The 14,319-nt window shown below is 41.0% G+C and overlaps 1 protein-coding gene across 5 annotated transcripts in view; it reads right to left on the bottom strand.

The window, feature by feature from the left end:
- STK31 (serine/threonine kinase 31) overlaps nt 1-14,319 on the bottom strand; it is a 119,439-nt gene that overhangs the window by 85,509 nt on the left and 19,611 nt on the right. For all 5 annotated transcript variants that reach the window (XM_019508586.1, XM_019508588.1, XM_019508587.1 and 2 more), the window contains exons 8-11: nt 13,237-13,432; nt 10,291-10,406; nt 8,301-8,460; nt 580-702 (exon numbers count right to left, since the gene is read on the bottom strand). In XM_019508586.1, the coding sequence (XP_019364131.1) occupies nt 580-702; nt 8,301-8,460; nt 10,291-10,406; nt 13,237-13,432 (595 nt within the window). The remainder of the gene's footprint in view (nt 1-579; nt 703-8,300; nt 8,461-10,290; nt 10,407-13,236; nt 13,433-14,319) is intronic.

Raw genomic sequence — 14,319 nt, 5'->3', positions numbered from 1 at the left:
GCCCCTGATTGGGGGGGGGGGGACAGGACGCACACACCTCTGCCCCCTGGGGGCACACAGCAGCAGGAGGCATCTCCCCACCCCCCACAGACAAACTGCAGCTCCATCCCACACCCCACCTGGGCAGCACCTACCCCAGCCCCACTCCCTCCCACAATGCAGGGGCCTTGATCTGCCCCACCCCCCCACGCCCCTTCCCTCCCCCCACATCTTCCACCACAACAGACTTACCCACTGCATGCTGCTATATCAGAAATTGGATCGGCATGAGCCGATATGCCTCCTTAAAACTCAGCTATTGGCATCAGCCCCCAAAATCTCAATTGGTGCTCCCCTACTAAGGGGGTCCACAAAAATTATTATGATCAATCAAAAGTATGTGAATATCTACACTTATAATTCAAAGGGGGCTGCACTTCCATTCGTAGTTTCAAAAGGGACCCGCAAATGAAAAAGAGGTTGAAAACCATTGCTCTATTCAATGTAGTTGAAGCTTTCAACTCTAATACACTGTACTTAAAATAACTTAAAAAGCAAATTAGAAGCATTTAATAATTATGGCAATAATTACTTTCCAACCTGTAAAGTTCTTGAGCGCTCAGAGAGAGGCAGCTGATCCACTTCCAGAATGAATTCTTCCACTGCATGGTACAGACTCTGTTGCACCTCGTTTCTCTTGAGAATCAAGCTCTCCCCTTCACTCTACGTGGAAAAAAGAGCAATTTGTCAAATCACATTCAAACTCCTTTTAAGTATGAAGTATAATTCAAGTTTTACTTTCTAAAACTCCTTCTACAGTACTTTCTTTTCCAATTTATGAAATATTTATCAACCTTATCAGGTTACAACAATTCATGCTTGAATAAGAATGTGATGTTCCTACTGTATCTACTGCTTCAAATACTGTATCTAATACAATTAAGCATAACCATGCTACAAACTGATAGAGAACAAGAGATGATTTGTATAAAGCTAAATTCTTGTCTGATGGATTCTAACAGCTACTGTATACATTTAACATGTCCAATTTTCTTTAGGACAAGAAATGGAGAATTTCATGGACTGGAGTCAAGAAACCAGTTAAAACAGCCTGAAAAATCAGACAGTGAAAACTTCCTTATAAAACCAATGGAGAGAGAACTATGGAGCCCAACTGACAGTTAAGTAGTTTCTTTCTCTGTGCCCTGCAATTTGGGAACAAGGTGGCCGGAAAATTGACTGGGTTTTTTTTTTGTTTGTTTGTTTGTTTTTTTTCCCAAGAGATGGATTAAACTAAGGGCCACTTTCCCAAAATCAAGTCCTTGCTCAGTAACTGATAGGATGGAGTCTGCCAACAAGAGGCAAAACCTCCTGTTGCAATGGAAAGGGTAGGAAGAAGGGAGGAGGAGGGGAAAACAAAGAAACTTTTTAGGATAGAAAAACAGCCCAGTGACATTCTCCTGCAGCCTAGAAGTTTGGAAGTCAGGCTAAGTGATCATAATAAGATCTTCTGGCCTTAAAAAAATCTAGTCTTACACTGTAATCCTCAGAGAGAAATGCTGTCCTGACACATTACGGGCAATACTGATACTGCAACAGATATGTAGCATTTTGAAAGTCTGGTACTAATTTGCTCTTCAAATAAAACAACCCCATTCACACAAAACACACATGTAACACTGACAGGTGATATTCAAACTTACAGATAAAAACTCCTCACAGAACTTGTAAACTAAAACAGATTATTCCAACAAACACCCCTCCCAAAAAAAATCGCCCCAAAAAACACATGCTTCAAAAGCCAAAACTGCTCTGACTGACTTCAGAGAAAAGTCTGATTAAAACAATCGTGACTGGTGCTGACCAGCCCAAAAAAAGCCAATACATGACTCACAGTTACCAGGATCAGCTTCCATCTATCTCCCATTTAAGGGACTACTTGTGTTTGTTCAATTGCATCACAAGCCAGACAACAAATCAGATCTTCCAGACAGGCCAGTAAATGCTTAGATGATATTTAATATTCCTGTTACAGAAATACAATTATAAAGCAGAAATAAGAAATGGCAGTCCTTTCCAGACAGAAGCACAAACCTTTTCTGCCTAAGCAACAAGGTCAACAACTCGCCAAATTAGATCTACTTGACAGTTTTTTCCATATCAGCTCTGGTATCAGTTAGACTCGCTATACCAGCTCAGGAGCCAGTCATTTCAGACTGCACGCAAACACAAACACAGAAGGGTTAAAGTCAACCTAGCCTAGCAATCCAGAATTACAGTCAACCCAGCATGATGAGGGGGCCACGACACTGAAAATTAAGGTCACAGGATCTGCTCAGCATCTGACAGTTTTCTTTTCATGCTAAATCTAGTGGATTTATTTATTTGAGTTTGCTTTTTTATTTTAGATGTACTATATGACTCCTAAACCATAGAGGACAATATCCTTGCTCCAAAGAGCTCAGAGACTTTTTCCAGATGTCATACCAAGAGAATAAGGATAATGAAGAAAAGGAAGATAGGAAAAATATCAGTTATCCTATTTAGGCTAGTGCCCAGAAAGATGCAGCCATCAAATATGCCTTTAGTTATTTAAATTAACAGAATAAGAAAAGAGACAAACAGATTTTGGACAAAAACTGGACAATCTGGGTTCAATGCGTTTCCTATGGACTGGTCTCACACACTGATATGGAATAAAGCCATTAGTAAACTCTGCAACCAACAAATATATTATAATTAATATCTTTTCAATTGTAGACAGAACTGCAAGCCACCATTTAGATACAAGAAGAGATAACTAGATCAAACTTAATCAGTAAATGTACATCTTTTAACAGTATGCCTCTTCACAAAGTGTTCATTAACCAATATGGTCCAGTGCCTAAATTAATTCTTCAGGCTGCTCTAGGCTTACACACACTTTCCTATTTGTCTCTGTTGATCTCAGGTGTGCTGGGGGGATGACCCTTGACAGAACTGCCTTTCTACTCTACTTTTCTCTTCAAACCGCTACCAGTACTGCTATGGCAAATTTATTCTCTTGAGCAAACAGAAACCTTTCAAAGTGATGGAGCTCCACTGCTCAGAAGAGCAATCAAACAAGATTTCACAGTTCTCTCTTTGTAACTCAGCTAGATTCCATGTAATCCTCTGAGCTTCCTATCTTAGGTCTTTTTTTTCTTTTTTGTTGAAGTAAAAACTAAAACTTTTCTACCAGTCTATCTTAGAATTAGCCTTTCACACCCAGCAGAGTTAGGAACCATTAGGCTCTGGTCTGCCAAATTATAGCAAACAAAGCCAGAATAAAAACTTAAAATATTTTTAAGTGAAAAGATCTCTAAAATCTCCAGACAGAAGACTACTGCCTGTGAGATAGTGCTTATGCTAAGCAAGGCCTAGCAAAATTAACAACGCACTAAAACTCCCAGAATGCTTCAAGGAGGTTGAGAAGTCAGTGATTGACATTCTGGTGATCACTATCTGACCCTTGAAATGCTGACAATATGATAAAAATTGCAAGCAAGCAGCTTCTATCGTGAAATACAGAAACCGCATAGCTAAACCGCAATGACGAAAGATAACCGCATATTATGCAAGCAAAATCTGGTAAATGTTGTCGTTAGGTCATTAAGAATTAACATAAGAAGCGTAAAAAATTATAATAAAAAGCGTGTCACCTGATATTATAATATAGATGGGTTAACTAGTAACCAATAGAAGTAAGAATTAGAAATGCATATGTATATGTGTTATCATATATAAGTAATGGTAAAGTTATGTTAGATGCCTCACTCAGAGCAGAGTGTGGACAGTTTTGTATCTTTTGCCTAAAAAAAGATAAGGGACTCCTTTCAAATGAGCTGTTGACCAGTTCTGAGACTACTAAGTCAAGCAGCTGCACCTAGCCTTCGGGTTAGAAAGCAAGGGCTTGATTTGGGAACCTCGTGAACCAACAGACCCCTTAGTTTATGACTTTGTGAAACAATAAAAGTTTTAAATTGAACATCCAGGTCTGAACCTGTGCTTAATTCAGTCCTTATATAACTCAGCATGAACTCACACACTGCCTGACTGCAGATGGTACTAAGACGACATTAATTACCTCCTACTGATCAAATATGTTGAGATGACAGATCTTTTTCACCAGTGAAATGACACTGCATCGTTCCTAGCACTTGTTCAGCTAATTTTTCTTCATACTTGTCCTAAAAATCTCACACCAACAAAATCACAGAAGGGTGATAAGGACAACTTTAAAAAAAAACAAGACAAACAAACAAAAAAACAAACTTAAAAGATTTTTTGGGCCAATTATTAACCAGCCATATTGGCTGATACTGATCTGATTGCCAATATACAGCCTGGTAGCTTGGAGAGCAGCATCCAGCTGGTAAGTGTGTTGGGGGAAAGGGGCACACTGAGGCCCCTGCGGTGAGGGAGGAGTGGGGCAGGGGCAGCCACTGCACAGCCAGGGCAGGGTAGGGTACAGGACAGAGGCATGGTTTGTCTGGGGGACTGCAAGGAGTAGAGGCAGCCCCTGCTGCTGTGTGCACCCCCAGGGGAGACACTGGGGGCATCTTCCCCCTGGGGAAAACATGGGGGACATGTGCCCCCCAGATCTGTGTGTGGGGCAAGGACAGACTGCCGCTGTGCACTCAGGGCCGGGGCTGGGCCTGAGCACACAATCCTGCTGTGCTCTGAGGTAAAGGGCTGTGGCTCTCCCAGCCACCAACCTTGTGAGCAGGGGCACAGTATGCGCTCCCTCCTCCAACATGTGGGCTCAGCTGCCACTACTTCAATCTCAGCACTGTGGGGTACAACTCATGGGGCTGCAGCCCAGCCGGACCAAACACCCTGCAGCAGTAGGGCAGCCATGGCACTTCACAGTTGTCACCTATGCCCCCATAAATTTGTCTGCAGGCCCCTCCCAGAGCCGGAGAGATGCAACAGGCCAAGAGGTACCACACACTGCCTGCCATCTTCCTGCTGCTCACTTAAGCCTCGCTACTACCAGGGGCTAGGGGCAGTGGCAGCAGCTAGGAGCTGCAGGCACCAGGCACAAACCACTTTGACCTCTTGCAGGCAATAGGGGACAGCAGCAGCAGCCTGCACCTGCCCCGGTTCATGGCAGGTAAGAGGGTGGTAGCCCAGTGCTACAGCAGCAGCACCCTGCATCCCTGGAGCTGCATCCCTTGCAGGAGCAGGTGGCAGGGCAGGTACCCTGGCTCTTCAACACTGCCAGGCACACAGGTAAGAGACCCTGCCTGCCTGCCCACCCATACCTACCCCCAGAGCAGGGTGCAGCAGGGCTGGGTCCCGACACAGGGATACTGCCCAGGTTCCCCTGCAGCAGTCAATCCTCCCTGCTCCTCCTGACCACACACACACACCCACACACACACACCCCGTCCTGCCCCCTGCCAGCCCTCCTTACAGGCCCACCCTCCAAACAGCATCACCTGCACCTGACCCACAGGGCCCCCAGGCCCTGCCGGAGCCTCTCATTCCTAACCTACAGCCCCCCCAGTCCCAAAGGGGGTCCCCAGCTGCACCCCACATCCCCAAGCCTCAGCCCCCCGCCACAAGCTTTACTTACCCCAAAGGCTTCAGGAGGGAAAGCAAGTCTAAGCCAAGCCCCAGCTCTCAGATTCTCAGGCCCTGCCCCCGCCTCCTCCCACTCTGGACAGGGCTTAAGGTTTCCCAGAAAATGGAAAACCCAAATCCCTGTTTATAATAACAGAAGACATAACTGATAAAACAGGAGAGCAACAAGACAGCAAAACAACACATAAGGCAACTAGAATATCAACATGAAGAGATTTGCAAGGTGCTTAAAATATAGAGATTACAGGGGGCGGGGGTAAAACAAAAATTCCCCCCTCCTCTTCAGCTGCTGCTGCTTCTTCTAGAAGTATGATTCTCAACAAGGGTGATGGGGCACCAAGATCCTTTCATGCGTGCAATGCAATATTAGCACTGTTAAGTGTGCAAACAGCTACATATAATTCATAAGATAAACTCAGAAATTTCAAATAGGAATGCATTGTGTAAAAAATATTCTGACCTATCTTTGCCTTCCTGAGTTCTTTGAAATAGAAGAATTGTTTTAATTCTTTTTCTGTAGTCTAAGAATGAGCAAAAGGTAAGAGTGACCGTTTAACGGGTGCCTTAAGCCTACTACACATGTTGAGAACCACTGTTCTAGAATCAGGAAATTTCCTGAAGGAAAAGTATATTTAAGCTTACAAACACCCTTTTCTATTTGTTGTCTGCCAATCTCAGCCATGGAAGCTAGCCTATTTCCATTTCTTTCTGCCCAGCTCGCTATAAAAGTAATCAAACTAAAATTCTCATTTGTTTTAATGTTAACCCCTGTGTTAACAGTAGGTATTACTTATATAGCATGAAATATTTTTTTAAAACAAACAGTTTAGTTTACAAGTAACCTGATAAATTACTAAGAACTGAACATTTTAAAATATGTCTTTTAGTACTGTACTGTACTTCTTAATAACTCTCAACACAGATGAAGAAAATAAGAGTCATTTCACTTCTCTTAATAGGTCATTTTCTACTCCGTTTCATAAGTTAATGTAGCAGTATAATTCTGCAATGCTTAGCAATTAAGCAGACTTGCTTAAAAGATTTTCATTTACAATTAAGAAAAGATTAAGACTTTGTTTTCTACTGGTTTGAAATCTTTTTAGAAATTACTTTTTTTTTAGCAGTGACAAATCCCTGAGGGTTATTTTGTGTAAAGAAATACTGAACTGAGCCTTAAAGCCACTCCCCAACTAGGAAAGGTGTAAAAAGAGAGCTACATACACTAATGGGATGTTACTTTGCATTTATGACACCTTGCTCTCTAAAGCACCTTGAGATCTATGGATTAAGACCACTATACAAGAGTTAGTTACTATAACATAACACCTTCCATCCAAAAATATCAAGACCCCTTACTAACAATATTTTAACCTCTGCAACACAATTATAAGATAGGTAAGCACTGGCTCTGTCTACACAGTAAATTCATCATCCCCAGCAGCACCACCCTCAACAGCATGCTGCTCTGCTCCAAATAAGCTAACCCTTAAGCCAGCAGCATATCCTTTCCACTATGCAAGAGGCCCATTCTATACTAGTTAACTGTGCAACTACCTTGAGACCAGCTATGCATGCAAAGTACTTATGCCATAAAAAGCTCCAACCTGCTATAAAGTTAGACCTTTAAAATATGTACTAACTTTATACCTGGTTGCTATCAAACTTTAATTTGCGTGGGTAGCAGGGTCAAAGGCTGTGGCAGCTGCATCTCCAAGCCATGCAGGTGTGTGGGGCAGCAGGGAGCCCCAAGATCAGGCTCCCTCTGCGCTGGCAATAAGGTGTAATGGGAACTAATACACAATCACGCCTGTTGCCATGCGTGCATAGCATGGCACAGGCGCAAGTGGGCGAATGGCAGAAGGTGCGAGTGAGTGGGAGTTAGATCCCATTGCAAATTTACCTGCACATGTAGAGGGGCTCACAGGTCGCAATTAGCCCACCCACACAAGCACAAAGAAGTGGCTACATTGCTTCTGGCATACCAGACAGCCTACCTGGAGTAACAGAGCACACTTGAGGATAATGCCAATGGAGACAGTAAGTTTACCATACAGGCATCATAATTATGCTCCATTATGGACCATCATCCTTGCCCTGTGCTTCAAACACAAAGCATTCCTTACTCCAGATCAGCTGTGTTTAATAGCTCAATCCAGTCTGTGCTGCTGCATATTCTGGCAACAAAAAAGAGAAAAACGGAGTCTAGCAGCAGCAAATGCCAACACCAGGGAAGGACCTGGGTCTGCAAGGAAAATGAAGAAATTAACACTGTTCCCTAAAGCTCTCTCCTACACAAGGCCACCAGGCCAGCTGTCATAGTTTTAATACACTTGTTTTCTCTCTATCACAAAAACAGCAATTAGTACACAGCCTCAAAAAGCATTTGCAAGGGTACCATGGAGAGCCCAGCATCTCCAAAATTAAAGATGAAACTAGTTTTCTGTTATCAGCACAAAACCTCTTACCTGCCATCCTTTGATAGATTTAAGATGCCCCCAAGTCTCATTTACAGTAAGCTTAATTTTCTTAAAAATAAAATGAACCAGCCACAAATGTATTAGTTCCTGGCAAATGCTGCAAAGTCTGCTATATGTAGTACCCAAGACATTGTAGATGTTTTGAATTCTGCATTTATAATAACAGAGTTCATTTATAAGCAGAATGTACTATCAACAGCTAACAAGTTTCAGCTTTGCAGAAAAAATCCAACTCACCACATTTTTGCATAACTGAATCATCTCTTGAGCCAAGTTATACTCGGTCCAAATCTTCTCCAAATTTTCCAAGGAGGACGGAGTAGCGAGGCATCCTTCAGTAACTACTTCCACAGCTTCTGATAAGTCATCTCCAAAATGAACATTCATTTTTTTATGCCTATTTGGTGAGGGGAGGGGCAAAAAAAAAGGCATTCAACAAGACAATTTTATTTGGAAAAATAATTTTCTTCAAGCACCAAAAGTTTTAGGAAAAAATATCACCCACCAGTGTTACTTAAAATTGCTCTAAAATATCAAACACATTAACTCTGTTTCAGAACCAACTACAGATAACAGGAATTCATCAAAATATAGGTAGTTTCTTGTGGTACAGAACTATCATCCCTCTTCCTTGTAGTTTCCTCACTGCTTCCTTGTCTCCCTTTCAATTTATTATTCATTTTTCTATTTCTCTATTCTCTACCTCATACTGCTCTCTTCTTTGAAAGGTTAATACCCAGTTTACCCCTTAAACATGTTAAGAGACCTTTCTTACTAAAGCAAACGATCACTTTTTTCTTAGTCTCCTCCGTATGCACAAAGGCACTTTTTATAGCTATACTTCACAACTCCATTGTTTCACTCTGCCTACAACACAACAAAAAGCAAATACAAAAAAGGAGCAGAGATGTAACTGACTACATAAAAAGACACAAACAAACCACTAATGTACCATGTTTACCCAAATACAAAACCACCTTGGATGTAAGACCCAAATAATCAGATTCTACACACAACATTTATAAATTCAATATAATTTTTCATATATAGAATCTAATTATTGGAGGATCATCTTAAATTCCACCCCCTCACTACTGCAGGTGATAAGGGGGGGCAGTAATGGGGCAGGTGGTAGGGGACAAACACTGGACCAGGCAGCAGTGGGGGCATGTGGTAGGGCACATGGGGGGCTAGTAATGGGACAAGCAGCAGGTGATGCTAGGGGGCAGGGAGAATAGAGGCAGTGGGGTAGGCAGCAAGGGAAGCAGGCAGCTTGCCCCACCCCAGCCTCAGGTCCCCACCTCCCCTTCCTCCCATTTCCCCTCACTGAAGTCCCCCACCCCCTTACTTTTGCTCTGCACCAGTAGGCTCAGTTGCTGCTGCAGTCTGGGACACAGAGCATGGCTCCAGGTCAGCCAGTAGCAGCAACAGCACAGAGCCAGCACTGCTGCTCCAGCCTGGCCCATAGCAGCAGTGCTGGCTCCTTGTCACTGCTACAGAGCCAGGCTGGACCCACGCTCTGTGTCCCAGGCTGCAGAAACAAAGCCTGCTGGCACAAAGCAAATGTAAGGAGGAGTGCAGCAGAGGTGAAGAGAAAGAGAAGCAGCGCAGGGTGTGGGGGAAGACTGGAGATTGCAGGGGAGGACAGTTAGGGCATACAGAGGCACATGGGGTGGAGGCAGAGGGGGACAGGCAACAGCTGCGGCTCCGGCTCCGGCTCCAGCCCCAGCCCCAACCCTGGCCACAGCTGCCTGCCCCGCCTTGCTCGATTGTAAGCCCAGGGTTTTTTCCTCCCCTTACTAAATGGGGGAGGGGGGAGAAACCTTGTCTTTAATTGAGTAAATATGGTGCACACTTTGTGGTGCAAGTGCTTTTAAAAAAAGTTGGTACTTTAATCCAAATGTTTCCTGCAGTACTTGGGATTTTAAGCCCCATTTACAACAATGATGAGAAAAGAACACAAAGGTCATTAAAAAGAACTTTATTACATTGATAAATGGAAAAAGGTGCAGATTTCATTCAAAGTTTTCAAAAAAGTACGAGTCTTCTCTAAAATAATTTAAGTTACTTTTTTTAAAATCAATTTTTATATGGAATATAAAATTTCCACAATGTATAGAAAACAAGAGAGTAAACAAACACACTCATTTTATAAAAAGGAAAAAAGTAATCAAGAACAATTTAATGCAATTACAGAAAAATGATAGTTTAAGAGAGATGTACATACCTAACTTCTTTCAGTATCTTGAACTTGGCAGCCAAATTTCTCATTTTAATTCCAACACATATTTGCAAAGTTTTCTCCAAATGTTTCTGAGTTTCATTAGAAGCTTTCTTTTCTTCCTATATTTTTAATTGGGGTTTTTATTTTACCATAAGGGAGGAGAGAAGAACACAGTCAGCTTTTATTACCAAATAGAGAGCACTATTACTGCAATTTTAGCTAGAGAAGAAATTTTGTCTCTTTTAAAGCAATTTGCCTATAAAACATGACCGCATGTGCATATAATCACATAGTGATTTTAAAAAAAAATGTATGTGAATGTGTTATTACACACACAGACACATGTACAATTCTTCATTTTCTTCCCATTTCATACCATTAAAGAGCTCCAGTGAGCTAATTTGTTGTGGCTGGGGTTTTTTTGTTTAAACTTTAATAAGCAGGATTTCAGATTTTACACTCAAAACATTTTGCTCTAGCAGAAAAACAATCCAGAAATTCATCAACTTCCTTACTGTGATAAAACCACAAACACCACCCCCCCCAAAAAAACCAGTAGATCAACGCCACCTCTGATATAATTTTCCCCAAGTCAACAAGACTGGTAAGAAAAAATGAAGAGAGGGAAGGGAACTTGGAGGGAGAAGGGGAAATATATTCCACCTCCAGGATTCCCAGTCTGGCATCAACAGGGCTTGCAGCCATAAATCAAGATATGTTGGGGGTTTTTTATTCCTTCTTTGGGGGCCATAAAGTGTTCAGCCTTATGCACACAGATCAAAATTTTAAAAATTTATAGTGAAAAATATTTTTAAAATTCCTGATAAAGCTCTAAATTGTTCTTTCTATGTCTAGCTCTGAGCAATTTTTTTTTTTTTTTTTTTTTTTTAAAAAAGGGGTAAAAAATTTTTTAAAATTCTCTTAAAACTCTAAAATTTTTTTTTTTTTGTTTATCCTTGGAAAATTTTTTTTTTTTTGTTTATCCTTGGAAAATTTTTTTTTTTTTGTTTATCCTTGGAAAATTTTTTTTTTTTTTTAAAAGAGGTTTCAAAGACTTTCAGGATAGTTATTAAGACAACTTAGCTTCTGATACTATAAACATTTAGATATATGTTGAACTGAGGTATATTCATTCCTGTGTACTTATGTACCTGCTTAACTTGTTGCAACACCCTTTATTTTCACTATTTTTTTTTGTCTTAAAGTTCTGCAGAACTCAAGTAAGATACCCTACCACTAGCAGCATTTACAAGTAACAGCATTTATACATTTAATTCACTATGAATTTGTAACAACACGCATTCGAATTTGTTTTAGAAAACTTCAATCTGCAAATCAAGAGCACATGAAACAAGAAAACTTGATAAAGAGGAGGAAAGACCTGGCTTTTCCTGTCTCACCATATTCTCATTTAAACAAGTTTACTTGCAATTAAAAGAAAAGGCTAGTTCATCTTTAAACATAGAAGGAAGAAGTAAAGAATCACAAATCTCAGAAGGCAGAAGTTCTATACCCTATGAAAACCAGTCGTTGTCTACACTCAAAAGTATTCAAATAACTTAGTAGTATTATATAATAGATACTGTCTTCAGATGGAAGCCCTTGGGACAGCTTCTGGGTCAGGGAAAGAGCAACACCCTCCTAACCAGAGGCAACTGGTCTCAAGTGAATAACAAAGGTGGCTCTGAAAAGTCTTGCTCTATTCCCACCTGAACTACCACCCACATGTTCTCCTCTCTGTTCATTACAATTTGATCTGCTGTCCAGCAGGTGGGGAACAACAATGGGCATCTGAACACAGGTCACTCTATCAATACCCAAAACTTGTATTCATCATTGAGGACTTCCCTTCTCTAATTCACAATTACAGAAAGAAAAGAGACCTGCCTAGCCCCAAGCACTGAAAATTTATCAAACTTCTATTTTGGTATTTCTGAAATTGACATGATTCAAGTTCTTGTGTTTGCCAGAATCTAAGAGCCCTTTAACTGGGGACAATCCCTCATTTTTATAATTTTTGTCAGGCACTATATTTGAAACCCCGTTTTACTTACCCATTTTGAAAATAAATTAGTAACTGTACTATCAGAGTACAGGACACCCTCACTATTCGTGAACTCCAGATTCGCAGATTCAAATATTCGCAGGGGAGGGCAGAGCCAGGAGGCGGGCAGAGAGCAAACACTAGGGACATGAAAGGAGGCAGTGGCATTTTTTGTGCCACCACCACCAAAGGCAGCCGCAGTGGTGCTTGAAGCAGCCGTGGCAGCACTCGGGGGGGAAGCAGTTAGTCCCCAGGTGCTGCGGGGGAGCCCCACAAACAATGGGGAGGAAAGCAGGGGGTGGCTGTGGGGTCTGACGGGAAGCATTGTCAGCCTGACAGGGAGCCGCATCAGGGCTTAAACAACTTGGGGCATCAGTATTTGTGGATTTCACCATTTGCAGGGATCTGCAGAACATATCCCCCCATAAATGGCGAGGGTCTGCTGTACTATGTACTTCTCAGCTAGGATCAGTACTTTTCACTGTGACATACCATATGCACGTTTGTTTTTGAGGGTTTTTTTTAGTTTTGGTCATACAGTTGAAGCAGCAATCCATTTAATTCAATTCTGTGATTCAACACACTGGAGATGATTTAAATGTGTCTACTACTATTTCATAGCCAAAATGTACCAACCTCTGTATCCAATAAATAAATAAATAAATGTTTCAGACCACAATGTTACAAAAAGAAGATTCAGGCCATTTGTTAATACAAGGACATCTTTTTCCCTGTTCTTATAGTAAAAAGATTTCCAAATAGGGGAACCAGAGCCCAGTACAGAAGAGAGAAATGAGAGAAAAAAGCCTATCACCACAAGATTATGAGATTACCAGATTGCACTATATGACCTAGATGGCAAAGGGCACCAGGAGAATGGAGTTTCTGCTCACTCTTCCATGTACCTGCAGTTCACATTTAAGATGTTGCATCTTCAATTCTAGTTCTTTATAGTTCTGTAGGATAATTTGATTCTGTTCCTTAATAGCTTCTTTCTCCCCTTTAAGCTTTTCATTCTCTTCAAATAGTGCCTGATCCTGTTTTATTTTTGCCAAACTGATGTTGGATCCCACGCTGAAGTCAGAAGCTGTATTTTTTTCCCTAACAAAAATGAAATAAGGTTAAGGAAATACAGATACTCATCTTATCAAGCCATAGTAATTCTTTAACCGCTACTGTAAAAGTTCCCCAAGTCATACTGATCAAAACCAGAGACCTATTTTATAAGCATCTATCCACACAGTCATGCTTTATTTCTCTGGAGTGGTAAACTTCCTATGTTGGTCATCGAACTAATTTGTATGCCACACCAAAAAAGAATTATACACTACAAATATCTATTAGCTTTCACTTGCTTGCAACAAACTTTCCACTACATCTAAAGACTTTTAATGGAAGGTTTTCAATTAAATTCCATTCCTACTGACCAAAACCTCAGTACAATATATTGCAGCCCTGGCAAATCAAGCCTTTCTATAACTCAAATATTTTAACTATAAAATAGGTCCAAGCACTTTATAGCTTTTCTTTTCTGTTCAGATCTCAAATCAACCTATAATTATAAGAAATCAACCTATAATTATAAGAATATTATTTATTTCCATATTTAAGAGCAATGATTTGATATATGCAGTACTTCTCTGGCAAACTATTTCAAATCATTGCATCTACTTCTGACATATTTATTCTTTGATTTTAGGTTCATAACAATTTGTCACTGCCTCCGGTTTCTGTCATCAGTAGTTATGCACAAATTCTAAGTAAATAAAGTGAAATATACAGCATTAAAGACAACTGAGGGGCCAAGTGGAAATAGAAGATGTCTTTGTCTGTTAGCCACATACTTGTTTCAATAGATCGGTAAAGACATTTCTGTAGGCAATACTGTTGTTGAGTGGAAGAGAGGACTGTTTACTGGGCCCTAAGCTTCCCTAAAACTCAGAAGGCAGTGCTGACTGTGGCGGGTGTAGAGATCCCACCTCAGGAAC

This window comes from Gavialis gangeticus, unplaced genomic scaffold, assembly GCF_001723915.1.
Source record: "Gavialis gangeticus isolate Ggan-Ray unplaced genomic scaffold, GavGan_comp1, whole genome shotgun sequence".
Classification (NCBI taxonomy): Eukaryota; Metazoa; Chordata; order Crocodylia; family Gavialidae; genus Gavialis; species Gavialis gangeticus.
This window is presented reverse-complemented; position numbering and strand designations above follow the sequence as displayed.